The sequence below is a fragment of the Cetorhinus maximus genome, chromosome 1 (genome assembly GCF_964194155.1).
Source record: "Cetorhinus maximus chromosome 1, sCetMax3.hap1.1, whole genome shotgun sequence".
Taxonomy (NCBI): domain Eukaryota; kingdom Metazoa; phylum Chordata; class Chondrichthyes; order Lamniformes; family Cetorhinidae; genus Cetorhinus; species Cetorhinus maximus.
Window position 1 is genome coordinate 95,892,109 of NC_135879.1, and position 16,777 is coordinate 95,908,885.

Consider the following 16,777-nt stretch of genomic DNA (forward strand, 5'->3'; position numbering starts at 1 on the left):
GGCATTGGAACAGGTGATCAAGAGCTTGGTTAAGGAGGTAGCATTTAAGGAGCATCTTAAAGGACAAGAGGTTTAGGAAGGCTTAGGAAAGCTGAAAGCATAATGGGGTGAAGTTGTCCAGGTTATGCAAGTGGCCAGAATTTGAGGAATGCAGAGTTCTCAGAGGGATGTGGGGCTGAAAGAAGTGATTTAATAAAGTATTTAATAAAGAACATTATTGCTACTGCAGAATATAGGGCATCTCATTACCTTGTCAATACATTTGCAATTCAAGTTGCATCTTAAAATCTTGAACAACATAAGTTTGTGGAATGGGTTGAGGGAAGTCAATGGCTTCAGATCATGTGTCTTCTGGAGTCTAAAATATACTTCCTAATTTTCAAAATGCTAACAAATCCTGGAACTAATCTTACTTTTAACTTTCTGCTCTAACTCTATGGTGCAACTTACATTATTACCAAAAGTGAACAATTGATTCCAACTAGACCAGAAGAAACACTCTTTGACATAGACAATGGTATCTGAAGCTGGTAGGGAGCAGGTAAGAAAACTTAATCTCCACTATAACTTTGAAAAATATCAGCCCAGCAAATGTGTCTGGTTCACATGAATAATATTCCAAGACTCAGGTGTTGTAAAGCAAATTTCACTAATGCTTTATCTTAGCAATTAAAAACATTTTTCTCAAATCTAAATGGCCTTACATGCTCACAGATCAAAAGGTCTGTCTTTGTGTGACAGAAAATAATGATTGCAGTTTGGAGCTAACCACATCACTTATACCAGGTTGTAAAAGAGGAGGGAATAGTGTCAGGGCCAAGTTGAATGAGAGTCACTTGCACACGTTTCTTGTGGAGCTCATCATCCTTTACACAAAGCAGTGTCTCTGAAATACAATTTGAATCAGTGTGTATACCATTACTATTCGTATATGTGGTTCATTGTGCCAAAACTACACGGGATGCATTTTAGAAGGTGCAGGGAACAACTGAGGAACAAAAAGCAGAGACAAGATGGTCTCAGTCTTCAGTGCTCCTCAGTTGATGAGTGGAAGGGGATTTCTCATTGCGATCAGCATCCAGGGAAGCACAGGAGCAATTCTCTTTTCCTAAGAGTTAGAGATTCAGTGTTTCTTCTGCTTCAATAATGTGGGCACTATGGATTGCGCATAAAAAAGGCAAAAAGCTGCTTTCTGGATAAGGGCTGCATGTTGCATAACACATGCTGTTTCTGTGGTCAGATATCTCCTGAACTTTAGTTGGATGCATTCCCTTTCTGTTCATGTATGGGTTGATAGAAGAGCCCTGATGCTCAAATGAGGCACTACCTATAGTGTCTTTTATTGAAGGGAACTCTTCTACCTGGAAACTTTATACTCTGTCAACACAGATCTTGTGCTGCTGACTGCCTGACATAGCAGGGAATCCTTGGTGGATTGAGGGGGTCTGGTGGGATGAAAGCTTTATTCTGTGATAACTTTTTTTGGGAAAAGGTGTTCCTGTTCCACACACTGTCTTCAGGTTAGTTGGATACATCAACTCTGTGGCAGTTCCTCTTTAAATCAAAGGTAGTGAAGACTCCAAAATGCCTAGGTAGATGAAACAGATTCTCTAAACAGAGGGTAGTAAAGGATTCAGAAAAAAAACTCCTCTGGTGCTCTTGTCACATATTTGCTGACCCTTATGGGTATATCTTTAGGAACACAGGAACAGGACTAGGCCATTTAACCCCTTGAGACTTTCCTATCATTGATGGAAGATTGATCGGGATTTGGTAAGTGTAGGGGGGTCTTGCTGGGTACCCAATTGACAGGCCCCAGCGAGGAGTGGGGCAAGTGGAGTGGAGAGGCAGGGGTGAGGTTCGAAAGGCCAATAGGGGAGGGCAACCTGGGGGTATAAAATGTTATGAGGGGAGCCCTCCAACGGGCCCAGGGGGAAGTTAAGGAGGGACCACAAACCTCTGCCCACCACCAGCCCACACAGGGAAACCTGTCACTGGTTAAATCCCAGTGATGGGATGGGGGCCTTAAGTGGGAAATGGTTTAATGAGCCCCTCTGCCTTCAAACAGCAGGGACGGCATAAAACCCATTCCCATATACCTGTCTTTTCCTCATATCCCTTAAAACCTTTGGTTAACTAAAATCAATCAATCTCAGTTTTAAATTTAACCATTGATCTAGCATCAATTGTTGTTTGTGGAAGAGGGTTCCAAACTTCTACCACCCTTTCACTGACTAATTTTTAGGCTATTCCCCGTAATCCTAGACCACCCAACCAGCGGAAGTAGTTTCTCTCTATCCACCCTCAACTGTTTCTCCTGCTAGCTTGAAAACTGATTAAATCACCTCTTAATCTTGTAAATTCCAGGGAATGCAACCCTAGTTTGTGTAACTGCTTACCATAATTTAACCCTTGGAGTCCAAATATTATAAAAGGAAACCTACACTGTGCTCTAACCTGGGCTTTGTATATTTTTAAATTTGTTCTTTGATGGGATGTGGGCATCACTGGCAAGGCCAGCATTTGTTGCCCCATCCCTAATTGCCGTTGAACCAAGTGGCTTGCTAGGCCATTTCAGAGGGCAGTGAAGAGTCAACCACATTGCTGTGGATCTACAGTCACATGTAGACCAGGCCAGGTAAGGATGGCAGATTTCCTTCCCTAAAGGGCATTAGTAAACCAGGTGGGCTTTTACAATAATCGATGTTAGTTCCATGGTCACCATTACTGAGACTATCTTTCAATTCATTAATTGAATTTAAATTAAATCCATCGTTGGATTTGAGCCTGTGCCCCCAAAGCATTAGCCTGGGCCTCAGGATTACTAGTGCAGTGACATTACCATTGTGCCACCATCTCCCCTGAAGCATTACTTCTACCCCCTCTTCAAAAAGTCCAATCAGGTACACCGAGCATGACCTACACTTTACAAATCCATGTTGACTCTCTCTGATCAGCTGAAAATTTGAGGTGTTCAATCAATCCATCCTTAATTACACACTCTAGTAATTTCTCAACAATAAATGTTTAGATAACTGGTCTCAAATTTCTTTCTTTCCTTCTCTTATCTTTCTTAAATAACAGGGTGACTTGCACAATATTCTAAACTAAAGAAATGCTTCCCAAATTGAGAGAACTTTGGAAGATTATAGCTAGGCCTCTGCAATGTTCTAACCTATTTCCTTTAACACTCAGGGATGTAAATTACCTGCTCCTGGGGATTTGTCACACGTCAGTGCCATTATTTTCTTCATTACTTTTATTTTGCTTATGTTAATTTAGTCGAGTCCCTGACCCTGATTCATTTCCTTGGGATATCTGACATTCTAACCTCTTCCTCTGCCATAAACATTGATGCAAACTAATTATTCAGCATTTTTGCCACTCCCTTCATTTCAATGACAACAGCACCATTTTCAGTTTTTAAAGGGCTCAGGTTGCTTCTGCCCACCCTCTTTTTCCTGACGTAATTGTAAAAAGAGTTTTTGTTTTTGATTTTGACATCCCTCGCATGTACTTCTTTTTGTACTCCATTTTTGTAGCTTTAATTATCTTTTTCACAGTTTGCTGCTCTTTGTAACTTTTCCAGTTGCCAGAATTTCTGCTTTCTTTTACATTTTGTATGCTTTTTCTTTTAGTGTTATGTCGTTTTTTACCTCTCTAGCTGTCCATGGTTATTTATTTTGGCAAATACAGCTCTTACTCCTTAGGGGTATAAATTGGTTTCTGTGTCAAATTTTCTTTTTTAGACACCTCCCACAGATCTTGTCATTTTACTAATTGACAGAACTGTCCAGTTTACTGTGAACAGTCTTTGCCTCATCCCATTGAAATCAGCCTTACCTAACTTGAAATCTTCGTGGCCGTTTTGTGTTTCTCTCCTTCAAACATGGCTTTGAATATTATGACCACTGTTTGATAAACATTCACATGCCATTAGGTTGTTGACTAAATCTGGCTCATTATTCATCACAAAATCTAAATTGGTGTGGCCCCTTTTTGACTCTAGGACATATTGCTGCAGAAAACTATCTAGGGCACACTCAAGAAATTCATTATCTTTCTGATATGTGCTAATCTGCTTATCCAAATCTATATAATTAAAATCTTCCATTAAAACCACTCTGCATTTATGTAATATACCCCCACACAGCTGCTACAATGGGGGCCTATACCCAACTCCCATTACAGTCATAAACCCATTTCTATTTCTTAATTCCACCCATCTTCATTGCCTCTCATTATTATCCTCTCATATTACCAAAGTGATTTCATCCTTAATCACTACCATGTTCCCTATCTTTCCTCTAGCGTTTATAAGCCTGGTACATTAAGTTCCGAGTCCTGATCATCGTCCTTACCTGAACAATGTAAACCAATAAAATTTCAAATTAATTCCCAGCCTCACCACTTGGTTAGTGCTATTTAAATGGCTGCAGAAATGAGGAATTATAGGATAGAAAATATTAGTAGATTAAACAACTAAAAATGTGGACTGTTGACCTAGTAAAATCAACCAAGGCACGGAGCAAAATTTAACTGAAAATGCAGAAGAAAACAAATATTATTCCTGTATGACATTATCCTCCCTTTAAGCCTACATTAGCAGGCCAGACCTGCAAATCCTCAATGTGCTTACTTTATCAGTGACATGTCCATTGCAGACAGATTCTTACTCAGGTTGGGAAATTTGAGATGAACTTTGACAAAAATAATTATATTTAAATGAGGCTCAGGCTTTCCTCCTCACTTGCTCCTCTCGAATCATGCCTCAAAAACATGGGTGCAAACAATTCAATGTAAAAGTCAGAGGCTTGATTTTTCTGATCTGTCCTCACTGCCAGCAAAGCTTCGTGTCACTAACACAGCTTCAGAAAAATTAGCATTGGTCTTAATGCAACAAGTCAGAGAATAAGGATGCTCACTCTGTTTCACATCAGAATATTCATTTTGCCTGAATTCATGTTAACTTTGCAGGTATCCTCTCAAGTACATTCATTTCTGTACTGTTGTGTGCTTGTTTTTCAGTTTCAATTATTCCTAACTTTTATCTTGAAGTGAATGGAGTTTTGCTAAAACCTAATTGCTATTTTGAAAACACTCTTTTTTTGTGATAGTTCATTGAAATGTTCCAAGGACTTTATATACCCAGTCATGCAGCCAATCTTTCTGATGTTCATTTGGAAATCAGTCATTTTTCACAAAAATTACTTCTTCACAAATATGCAACTCAATCAAATATTGCATAATTTCCTATTGTGTCATTTCAGTCCTGATCTTAACCTAAATTTGAACGTGCTTATCTAAAATGAACTCATTGTGGTTGTAAATCCCAAAGCTCTATTTTGGTAGAGTTCGCATTACTAATGCCTTGAATGTTAGTCTCTAATGTTCTGATTCCCACCAGTTAAAGTTTTTGTTTTAATTTCAAGTGGACAGTTAACAAATTTAATTCTGGTTAATGCAATTTATAGCAATTCAAAATAACTCCCTGCTTGTTGGGGAGCAGAGTAGACATATTACGAATCCATGCAGGTTCAGCATTAAGGGGTTTAAGAATACAGTAACATTTTTCAGGTCCTTGGTTGCATATATTATGCATCACATAATAGCCTACAGTATATCTAAGTATATTTTGCCTTCCATTTTAAAGTAATATATTTGGAAGTTTGATCATGCACAACTACAGGCAAGTGCAACTAAAGACTCTGTGCAGCCAACTATGTCAAGGTGTGCAATCGCTTTATATGTGCATGTCTTTTATTTTACTGGCCAGAAGTTCCCGCCACCTCAAAACGTAGCATACAAATGCATGTATATGCAGGAATTCCAGGATCTCTTAATTCAGATCACAAGTCTAACTGAGTTTGCTCTCCTTACTCAATTTTAATTCTTTTCAAGTGATGATGTCATATTATCATGTCCAAAAGCTAATGAACAAAATCATGCCATTATGTATGACATGTGCTTCCTTGTCATAATTTATTAAAGGGCTTTCAATTTAGTTTCAAATAAATGACAAAGTATAACAGAACATAGCTACCACCTTACCATTTTAACGTAATGTCAATCCACAGTCATTGGACCATTTTATGAAAATTGGTCTTCTATGAAAAGATTTTTTTAAATTATATATATCTGGCAAACTTAAACTGCAGCCCAATTAGGACAGGGAGAAAGAGTATAAGACCCTTTAACTGTTCAAGGAGGCAGTAATGTTTCAAAACAAGAACACTAACATTACAGTTTATAGTCTATGTATGGTCAGAAATGGTGTGTTTTTCGGATGTCCCTTTAATTAGACTTACAAAAGTTAATTTTTGCTTGTGTTTTAAATGGCAATGAAATTCAATGCTCAAAGAATTAATAGAATTGCATTTTCTGTCATCTTCATAGTTACTGTCATGAAGCATGAATTCAATAAGGTTTTTGGTAGGTAATATGCATATGGCCATTTATAGTTACTGTCATGAAGCATGAATTCAATAAGGTTTTTGGTAGGTAATATGCATATGGCCATTTATAGGAATATATTTCTACAAGGTGTTTATAGTCAGTAAATACATAATAAGTGGAAGAAGGGACACATATTGCAACTTTAAGGAGACGAAAGTGCATTTAGTTTTAACTATAATGCTGTATCTTTCCTGCTCACCTTGTGTTGTCAAAGCAAGTGCCACAGGGAGCTAATTTATAATCACATATTTACATGTGAAATGATGCTGCCTAATACTCTTGATGAGCGTTGTTAGTTTCATTGGAATGAGGTATAAGCAAAGCATTTTGACATAATATTTTAGCATCAGTACTTCCACGTTCCTTTTTAAATAGTTCATTTCCAGAGAGGCGCGCCGAGTATTTAGTACTTGCATCATTTTCTAAAGAAGAAGGGGTTCCGCAGGCAGACGGTTAGTCACCTGCAACAAAGCGGTCCTGCTGAAGTTTCCAGGCTGCTGTCAGTGTCCGACGCAAGGGTCTGATCGGTTGACATGGATGAGATGTCGTTTACTGATGAGGATGGAGGAAGGCTTTCGCTGCTATTCACTGCTGCACCTGTGCTGAGAAATTAACAGTAGAGCCATAAAATCCGGGAACACAATTTAAAAAGGACATTCACACTACAGAGCCAACTTAAAAAAATATCGACCTCCTAGTTGCATTTCCTGCCAAAAGCATGCATTCATAATAGTGATATTGCTAAGCAGTTTCAGTTTTACACTGACGCTAAACTTGGCCAATCATATTCCGTGTGAGACTCCCTTCTTTATGTGGCCTAGGCCTCTATCCAGAAGAAAAAGATATGGAAAAATTGTACAATTCTTTTAAAACCTGCAGAGTGGGTGTTTCTGATTTAAGGGGCAATCTGTGAACAAAACAGCATCAAACACCAACATGAGCCACTTGTATATGGTTCACTTTTCATTAACTGGTGACACTCCATCTGACAAACATGATGCACGTGCAGGAGTGTTGTTGACTCTCAGTACAATGTCCTCTCTGTGCTGTTCTCATATTATTGGGAATATTCCTTCAGCACAGTGGAGACTGCTTTCTAATCTTTTGCTAGAATAATTGAAGCAGGAAGAAATGTCAAGGAAGCAATTTTATTTTTAATAATTCATGGAATGTGGTCAACTCAGGCAACACTAGTATTTATTTCCTATCTCTAACTGCTCTTGAGAAAGTGGCATTGTGCTATCTTCCTGAACTGTTGCAGTCCTTGTGGTAGGGACTGCTGTTAGGTAGGGAGCTCCATGAATTTGACAAAGTGGCAGTGAAAGAACAGCAATATATTTCCAAGTCAGGATGTTGTGTAGCTTGGAGCAGAACTTTAGGTGTTCTTTATGTTCCTACTGCCCTTGTCCTACTAGGTGGTAAAGGTCACATGTTTGGGAAATAAAATGCATGCAACATCAATTGATATTCTCAGAATTCCCTTTTCAATGTGAGCAGAATTTCCAAAACATAAGGCATTCCCAAGGGATGGCTTAGTTTTTTTGACTTGAAAAAGCTAATCCCATTAAGCAAAATCCTATTTGTGGTTCAACAGGTTCTGTAAATCGCAAAGAAGGAGTGCTAAAAAACTGGGGAAAGAGCTTCAATGTCCCTTAAGGCTGCAGACTAAGTTTAGCGGAGGACCTTCAGCCCCAGATTCAGTATGGACAATATTCAGCATTGGTGTGAATGGCTGACCTGGATTGATTATTTATTGGTAAGGTAACTACATAGGCTCTGCAGTGAAAGAGCTTTTGTTTCTGAAAGAGAAAGAGATAGAAGGCTTCTTCCTTACTATCCTGATGGAGTTCATAGGCTCAGAACAACATACCTGCAATTCTCCAAGCTTCACAGTATGAGGAGGACCTGCTTCTCCAGGAGGCAGTAATAAGAGTTGTGTCACATCCTGCAGGAAGACATGTAGTCAAGGCTACAGCAAGCAAGGCACTGCCTATAGCAGTCAAGTTTGTAGCCAACTGATACAGCAACCACAGCACTGCCTATAGCAGTCAAGGTTGCTGCAGTTTGAAAATTCTTTGATGCCAGCTCCTTCTAGGCTGTCACAAGAAATATCAACAATGTCAGTCAGTCCACAGTCCATGATTGTATTAAGTAGATGACTGATGCCTTGTTTTCCAGTGCAACGACATTCACCATGCCCCGTGGATACAAAGAAACAGCATCCTGCACAACCTCCTTCATAAATGACCATGTGAATGAGTCCATTCGTGGGCACCTGAAGTGTGATCACCAGCAAAGTGTCACGCATGTCTGTGTCCACTTTCCTGGCAATTAGCATGATGATTTTGTATTCCATAAATATCCATTCCCACTGTTTGTCCAGTACACAGTAAGAGGAAGCCTGGCTGCTAGGAGATGAGGGATATTGGCTGCAAAACGAGCTGATGACATATCTTAGGAATCCACTCCCTGTAGCAGAATTTTTTATGTTCAGATCTATGGGTCAACTAAAGCAGATTACTGGAGACACTACACAGAAATTTAGATGGAAGAGAAGAGAGAGGAGAGAGAAGAGTAAACAGTGAGAGGAGAGAGGGGAGAGAAGCAGCTTCCTCCAACATGACCCACAGGGATGGTCCCTGTTGATCGCCATGTGCTGCATGCAACTATTGTGCAATGAGGGCAACAACATGGAGCCACCACTAGAGGATGGCCTGTTGCAAGATGAATGAGAAGGCTCTGATGGCATAGAAGATGACGAAGAAATAGATGGGGTCTCAATAGTTATCTCCAGCCAGATTAGCTTTTTGTTTTTATCTCTGTTTGACAGCAGCTCATTGAAGATTCCTGCTTCCCAATCATGTCCAAAATCTGTCTTACTCTTTTCAATCTACAAGCCGACTACTATCACTACTCAAAGTTGCTATTTGAGTAGTGGTGGGGACTGTAGTTGGGGGGGGGGGTCTCTGTTGCAACAGGTATTGAGGTAACCATGTATTCCATGATTGACTGCAGAGCGCTGAGGCTCATGAGAACCAGGCACAAATGGGTATTGGATTGAACCATAACATGCAACATGTTTTGGAACCTCTCTGTCTGTCTAGCAATGTAGCAATATATTCAGCAATTGCTGGTCCACAAAAGTGATTTTTTGGTGAATGGAATTCTGTATCTCTGCCCTCTTCAGTGAATGTAAGACGTGAGCTGCGCAACAATCAGCACTTCCTTGCTATCTCCAGCTCCTCCTGTTCCTTTGTGCTTGCTTGGTGAGTCCATAATGCAGGACTCTCAACTCACAATGCAAGTCAATTCTGATTAAGGGTTCACACCTGAAATATTAACTTGTCAGTTTTCTCTCCACAGATGCTGACTGATTTGTTAGCATTTTCTGTTTTCATTTCAGATTTCTGGCGTCCATAGTATCCTGATTTACTATCAAATTCACATAGGATGCCAGTTTTTGGTGTAGTGCTTGACATGGTAACAGCCAGTGTAATGTTCAATGGTTTGATTGATCTGTATTTGATTATGTTAGTCCGTTCTCTGGTTTATGTAACTGTACTTTATCGCTTAAGCTTGAAGGTGAAGCTAGATAGTTGAGTACTGACAATTGCTGACTTTATGAGCTAAGTGCTCATTTACATCCTGTTTGGCACTAGCATCCAAGTCTTTTGATTTGATAAATATCGTAGTTGCATATTGTTAGTTGAACAGGAGAAGTAGTAAGCTATTACACTCCAGGTCTGTGCATATTGCTGAGTATTAGTTGCCTCTTTACAGAAATGTTCCTAGAATCTGAAATAAAAGCAACTTTTATAATGCTGCATAAGCTTGAATATTAATTTGGACACAACATGATTGCCCTAGAAAAGGGTAGAGGAACAATGATTAAAAATTAGTTTCAATCGAAATCACTATGCCACAACAAGTTATGAGGTTGAAAGAGTTAAGTAGAAAAACAAGAGGGAAGGAAGATGCCAATGTAGTGAATAGTTTGGTTGATCTGTGTTTGATTATGTTAGTTGGTTCTCTGATCTATGTAACTGTACTTGATCGCTTAAGCCCGAGTGTGAAGCTAGAGAGTTAAGTACTGACAACACACAAAGTTCCAGAAAGACCTGAGGCTTTGAGCTGAGGCCATGTATGTACAGAAACCCCTGTAAGTACAGAGATATTTTAAAAATACTGTAAATAAATCTGTTGTTGATTTAGAACTAGTCTTATCTCTGCATTGCTCTGAGATAAATTAGACATCTAAGATATACAGCAAACCAGCGAATACATAACAGCCAACAAATCCTGCTGCAACAGGCCTTCAGCTTCGCCACCTCCAATGCTGATGGATGTGCTTCTTCTTATTATGTGAATGGCAGCCACTTCCATAAGAGGAGAGGGGTTGAAGACTGTGGGATCTCCTCCTTTGTTGGTTGCCTGTCCCTAATATGACCAAGAAGACTAGAAGCAAGTAAAATTGTGCTGTGGGCAAGGGCTTTCAACCCTTAGCATGTAACAGTCAGTTTAGAACGAATGATGACAGGGAGAAGCAATATAGTGAGGCAGTTTTTGAGGGTGTGAGTAAAAGCAAAAAGGAGACACAATGAAGTCTTCCCTGCTGACCTATGGACAATCATGGGAAAGGAGTCAGGGAAAGCAAAAATAGGATCCGACAGAAAGAACAAGAGATGTAATGGGAAGTCTTACCTGGCAGTTTTGATGAGATCATTATCTTTCTCCCTGCACTTCAGTCAGGTATTGGAGATGAAACTGATCATATTCATATATGCCATGCCTCCTGTTCACCAACTCATCATCCAAGGGGAAGAGGACATCCCGCTACCAGCATCCCCCAACTGTATCCAAAAACTTTGCCCTTGTGTAGCTTTAAAATGTTATTTCCTTGCATTGGCCACACAAAAAAACTTGCCTTTCAGCTGCTGAAGGCCCTTAAGAACCTACAATCGTGTCTAACTTCCCAAATGAGGGGGCCCAGAAAATAAAGAAGACATTGCTCTCGGTCCACTTACCACCCTCTGGCCTCATCCTAGAAGACCAAAATCGATCCCATCGTATTCAGTGATAACTCTCTACATAAAATTATACCAGAAAAATTACATTGTCTGCCAGATTTTTGCAGAGTTCGGACAAGTCCAGAGCCATTTAAAACGGTAGGTGGGACCCAGTTCCCGGATTTCCCAGTGCAGGCAATTTTTCTGGCGTGGGATAAGGGTGTGGTTAGCAAGCCAGCACCCTGCAATCCTGACCTGGTCAACTCCATTGTGGAGTGGGCATCTCCTTGTCCCCTGCAATTTTCACGGAGCCAGGCCAGCTTTTTCATGGCTCATGGTTCATGGACCCTCAGAGGAGTTGTGAACCATAGTCTGGATTCAGGAACCTTTTAAAGGCCCCTCATATATTCCATGACAACTCAATGCTCATCAACCTTTACATTTGCAAATCTGTGACCAATTATTTTGGGGAATACAGGAGTCGGACCCCACTGAAAAATATCCCCAGGATCAGGTGTTGGTACAATATACTAGAAGTGCCAGGCTAAAACTGTACATGATGATCTCCTGCCATTAGCACAGGTAGAGCTAAAAAAACCTATTATCCATTTTATACACTGAAGTACCAAACTGAGCAAAATAGTAGTTTCCTTAACTTTACCTGCTTTTCCATCATTTTCTATAACTGTTAATACAATTATTAGAACCACAATCCTAAAATTTTAACAATTTTTTTATCTTAATGTTTGCTAAGTTTTCTATTTGACTCTATGGATTAAAATAGATGCCAGCTGAGGCTGTGGTAACAATCTTGAGTTAGAAAGTCAAACGTTGAAGTCCCATTTCAGGCACTTGGGCCTGGATTTTATGGCCCCGCCATGGCGTGTCTCCCCCGGCGGATGCAGCAAGACATTTAAATCTCCATTCAGTTCACCGGGACCGTAATATCCCACTGGGTGAGAGGGGCATTAAATCCTGGTTTTGGGCACACAATTCAGCCTACACTGAGGGGGTGCTGCACTGTCTGAGGTGCTGCACTTCAGGTGAGGAATGAAACTGAAGTCCCATCTGCCCTCTCAGGTGGGCATAAAAGTCCCAAGGCACTATTTGAAGAAAAGTAAGGGAATTGTCCTTGGTGTCCTAGCCAACATTTGGCCCCATCAACCAACATCACTAAAACAGATTATCCAATTTCTGTTTGTGTGATCTTGCTGTGTACACATTTGGCTGCTATGATGCCCTACGTAACAACAGTAACTACACTTCAAATGTATTTCATTGGCTGAAAAATGCTTTGAGGTGCTCTGAGATCATAAATGGTGCTATATAATGATCTTACATGTTACCTATATTATAATATTTCATAGCCTGTTCAAATATGCTCAGAATTGTTTTCTTTTAAATTCAGTAGCACTGTCTAGGGCAGAATTTATTACCCATCGCTAATTGCCCTTGAGAAGGTGCTGGTGAGCTGCCTTCTTGAACTGCTGCAATCCCTGTGGTGTAGGTACACCCTCAGTGCTGTTAGGGAGGGAGTTCCAGGATTTTGACCCAACAACAGTGAAGAAATGGTGATATATTTCCAAGTCGTGATGGTGAGTGCCTTGGAGGGGAAGTTGCAGGTGGTAATTTTCCCATGTGTCTGCTGCCCTTGTTTTTCTAGATGGTAGTGGATCTGGGTTTGGAAGGTGTTGCCTAAGGAGCCTTGGTGAGTCTGCACTGCATCTTATAGATGGTACACACTGCTGCCACTGTTCATCAGTGGTGGAGGGAGTGAATGTTTGTGGATGGGGTGCCAATGTAGATGGTGGACAGGCTTTGGGGAGTCAGGGGGTGAGTTACTTGTCACAGGATTCCTAGCCTCTGACCTGTGATTGTAACTACAGTATTTATATGGCTAATCCAGTTCCGTTTCTGGTCAATGTTAACCCCCAAGATGTTGATAGTGGGGGATTTAATGATGGTAATGCCATTGAATGTCAAGGGGCGATGGTTAGATTCTCTCTTGGTGAAGATGGTCATTGCCTGACACTTGTGTGGCGTGAATGTTATTTGCCGCTTGTCAGCCCAGGTCTTGCTGCATTTGGACATAGACTACTTCAGTGTCTTGCTGCATTTGGACATAGACTACTTCAGTGTCTGAGGAGTCGCAAATGGTGCTGAACATTGTGCAATCATCAGCGAACATCCCTACTTCTGACCTTATGAAAGAAGGAAGGTTACTGATGAAGCAGCTGAAGATGGTTGGGCCTAGGACACTACCCTGAGGAACTCCTGCAGTGATGTCCTGGAACTGAGATGCTTGACCTCCAACAACTGCAACCGTCTTCTTTGTGCTAGGTATGACTCTAACCAGCACAGAGATTTCCCCCTGATTCCCATTGACTCCAATTTTGCTAGGGCTCCCTGATGCCACACTTGGTCAAATGCTACCTTGATGTCAAGGGCAGTCACTCTGACCTCACCTCGGGAGTTCAGTTCTTTTGTCCATGTTTGAGCCAAGGCTGTAATGAGGCCAGGAGCTGAGTGGCCTTGGCGGAACCCAACTGAGCGTCAGTGAGCAGGTTATTGCTAAGCAAGCACTGCTTGATAGCACTGTGATGACCACTTCCATTACTTCATTGATGATCGAGAGTAGACTGGTAGGGTGATAATTGGCTGGTTTGGATTTGTCCTGCTTTTGTGTACAGGACATACCTGGGCAATTTTCCACATTTCCCGGTAGATGCCACTGTTGCAGCTGTACTGGAACAGCTTGGCTAGGGGTGCGGCAAGTTCTGGAGCACAAGTCATCAGTACTATTGCCGGAATATTGTCAGGGCCCATAGCCTTTGCAGTGTCCAATACCTTCAGCCATTTCTTCATATCACGTGGAGTGAATCAAATTGGCTGAAGACTAGCATCTGTAAAGTCACAAGAAAGGGCACACACTCACCAACTGGGGCTGGGATGCAGTACAGAAATGATGACATTTTCCTGAATTGTGAATACAAAAAAAAAAATCCTGAAAATTCATCAGTAACAAGATATTTAAATAGAAACAAGAAGTGAAATTCTTTGGTATTTGACATTGCCAATCAAAAACTTCCTGAAAGGAAGAAAAGGGGGGAGGGGCAGAAGGGATGAAGGGTATGTTGCCTCTTTCATGACTTCCGAAAATTCCAAAGCACTTTGCAGCCAATGTTTTTAAGTAATGTTGGAAATGCAGCAGCCAATTTTCACGCAGCATGCTCCCACAAACAACATTGTGATAATGACTCGATAATCATTTATTTTAGTGATGTTGATCGAGGGGTAAATATTGGCCAGGAAACTGCGGTCACTGCCTAGCTCTTCTCTGAATCATGGTATGGGACCTTTTACATCTACCTGAGACAGCAAATTGGCCCTCGGTCTATCACCTCATCCCAAAATCCAAACCTTCCAACAGTGCAGTGCTCGCGAGTGTCAACCTAGATTTTTATGCTCAAGGGAGGAATCGTCCCAGATTTGCACTAAGTGCGGTAGCAGGCGGGAAAAAGAATGTTTTACTCGCCGGCTGCAATGGCGGCTTTTCACACCATATCATCCCAATCCTGACTCATTAATCATGCATTCCTGGGAAATATGCCGTTTCGATGGCGGGCAGGCTCTCATTTGCTCGACATGCTGTCACCTCGCCGCTTCATCATGCCGAGTGCCATATTTCAAGTGTACTTATGTGCACACCTCTCAGTGCTTGCAGCCCAGGACTGCTGCATAAAAGACATGGCCCTGAAAAAGGCAAGAAGACTGCAGCTCCCCAATTTAGTGATGCGTCCCTGGAGTGCCTTTTGGGTGCTGTGGAGGCCCGTCGTGATGTCCTCTGCTCCTGCTCTGGCCACAGGAGAGGCAGCAATTTCACCACTCCGGCTTGGTAGGCGATGGCAGTGGTGATTGTGCCAATGCTGCACACAAGAGGTTGGCCATCCAATGTAAATAGACGTTGAATGATCTCATCCATGCTGCCAGGGTAAGGCAACCATCTTATCACTCTAAACTCACACCTCAAGCCCATCAGACATTCACTGGCATCTCACTCACTGCCAGCTCAAGGGACATCACCACTCACTCTCTCACACGCACCCTCACATCTCCATCTGGCCTCATCTCTTCTGGAGACTGCCTCCTCAGCCCTCACCATCTTGAGGCCACTTGCACAGATCCTCTTGTGCCCCCACACAAATCTTGGCTTACCACCCCTTCCCCAGTACAGCCCTCATCCTGTAGCCTCTTGCCTTGCCTGAGACCACTTCTCCCCCTTCCCCAAGCAAACCCTAGCGCTGCAGCCATTGAAAAGACACCCCTGCCTTATGCCTGCTTTGGAAGATAGTGAACTGCCCGTGAACCCCTCTAAAAGTGACGTGGTGCTGCCCATGAAGTCTGGCACTGATGACTGCGAGTGCTGCCGGAGGCAAGGTAGGCAAATTTCGAAGTCCTGAGCGAAGTGCAGCTCGCTAGGTGTACGTCGCTTATGTACAGATGTGAAACACGTCGCTGTGCAATCACACCAACATGCTCGGATGGTCCAGTGTGGGGGGATGATTCCAGCAAGCTGGGCTTATTATGATATGCAGATATATTACAAGGAAGTTCCCGATGTCTGATGGACTTGAACCCACACCCTTCAGATTCAGGGACAAGACTGCTACCACCTGAGCCACAGCTAACACAGAACAATACTAGAAAATGGGACTAAACTGATCAGTACAATACACATGGAGCTGCTTTGTACAAATTAAATACCGACCACAGTAAATATCATTCAATGGTTAAATTAGTTGTAGAGTTACGAACATTGTTTTATTTATTTCTGCTGCAGACTCAATGTCATTTAGTATAGCCAAGCTGGATCAAAATCTAGTTAATTTAATTTTTGAGTATATAATTCTAGTCTACAGGTCCAGTCATAATCTGTTTCAGTGATGTTGGTTGACTACAGGTTAACTTGTAAACTTGTAGTGAACATAAAAACAACTATTGGAAAATTTCCACTAACTGTGTTAATAGACTCCCATTAACCTTAGGGGAAAACAAAGCAAATGTTAGAAAAATCAACAGAAAGTCAAAGTCACTGAATGAGGAGTTACCTCCACCAACAGTAAGTGGGGTCTTCAGGGGGTTTCAAAGGGCTTTTTTAAAAATATCTTTTACTCTGAAATCCTGAGGGTTACATTGACTTTGTGTTAGTGTAAAACAGGCAATAGCAAATCAGCAGCCTGTTTTACATTTCTGTTGATTTACATTTTCAGTGTAATGACCTTAAACAAGTGGACCATGAGTAATAGGATCGCCTT

General features: G+C 41.4%; 1 protein-coding gene across 1 annotated transcript in view; it reads right to left on the reverse strand.

Moving 5' to 3' along the window:
• Positions 1–3,081: 3,081 nt before the first annotated feature.
• Positions 3,082–16,777, reverse strand: part of mapk10 (mitogen-activated protein kinase 10) — a 144,197-nt gene continuing 130,501 nt past the window's right edge. The window contains exon 11 of the mRNA XM_078543971.1: positions 3,082–7,053. Coding sequence (XP_078400097.1) covers positions 6,914–7,053 — 140 coding nt within the window. The 3' untranslated portion in view covers positions 3,082–6,913. The remainder of the gene's footprint in view (positions 7,054–16,777) is intronic.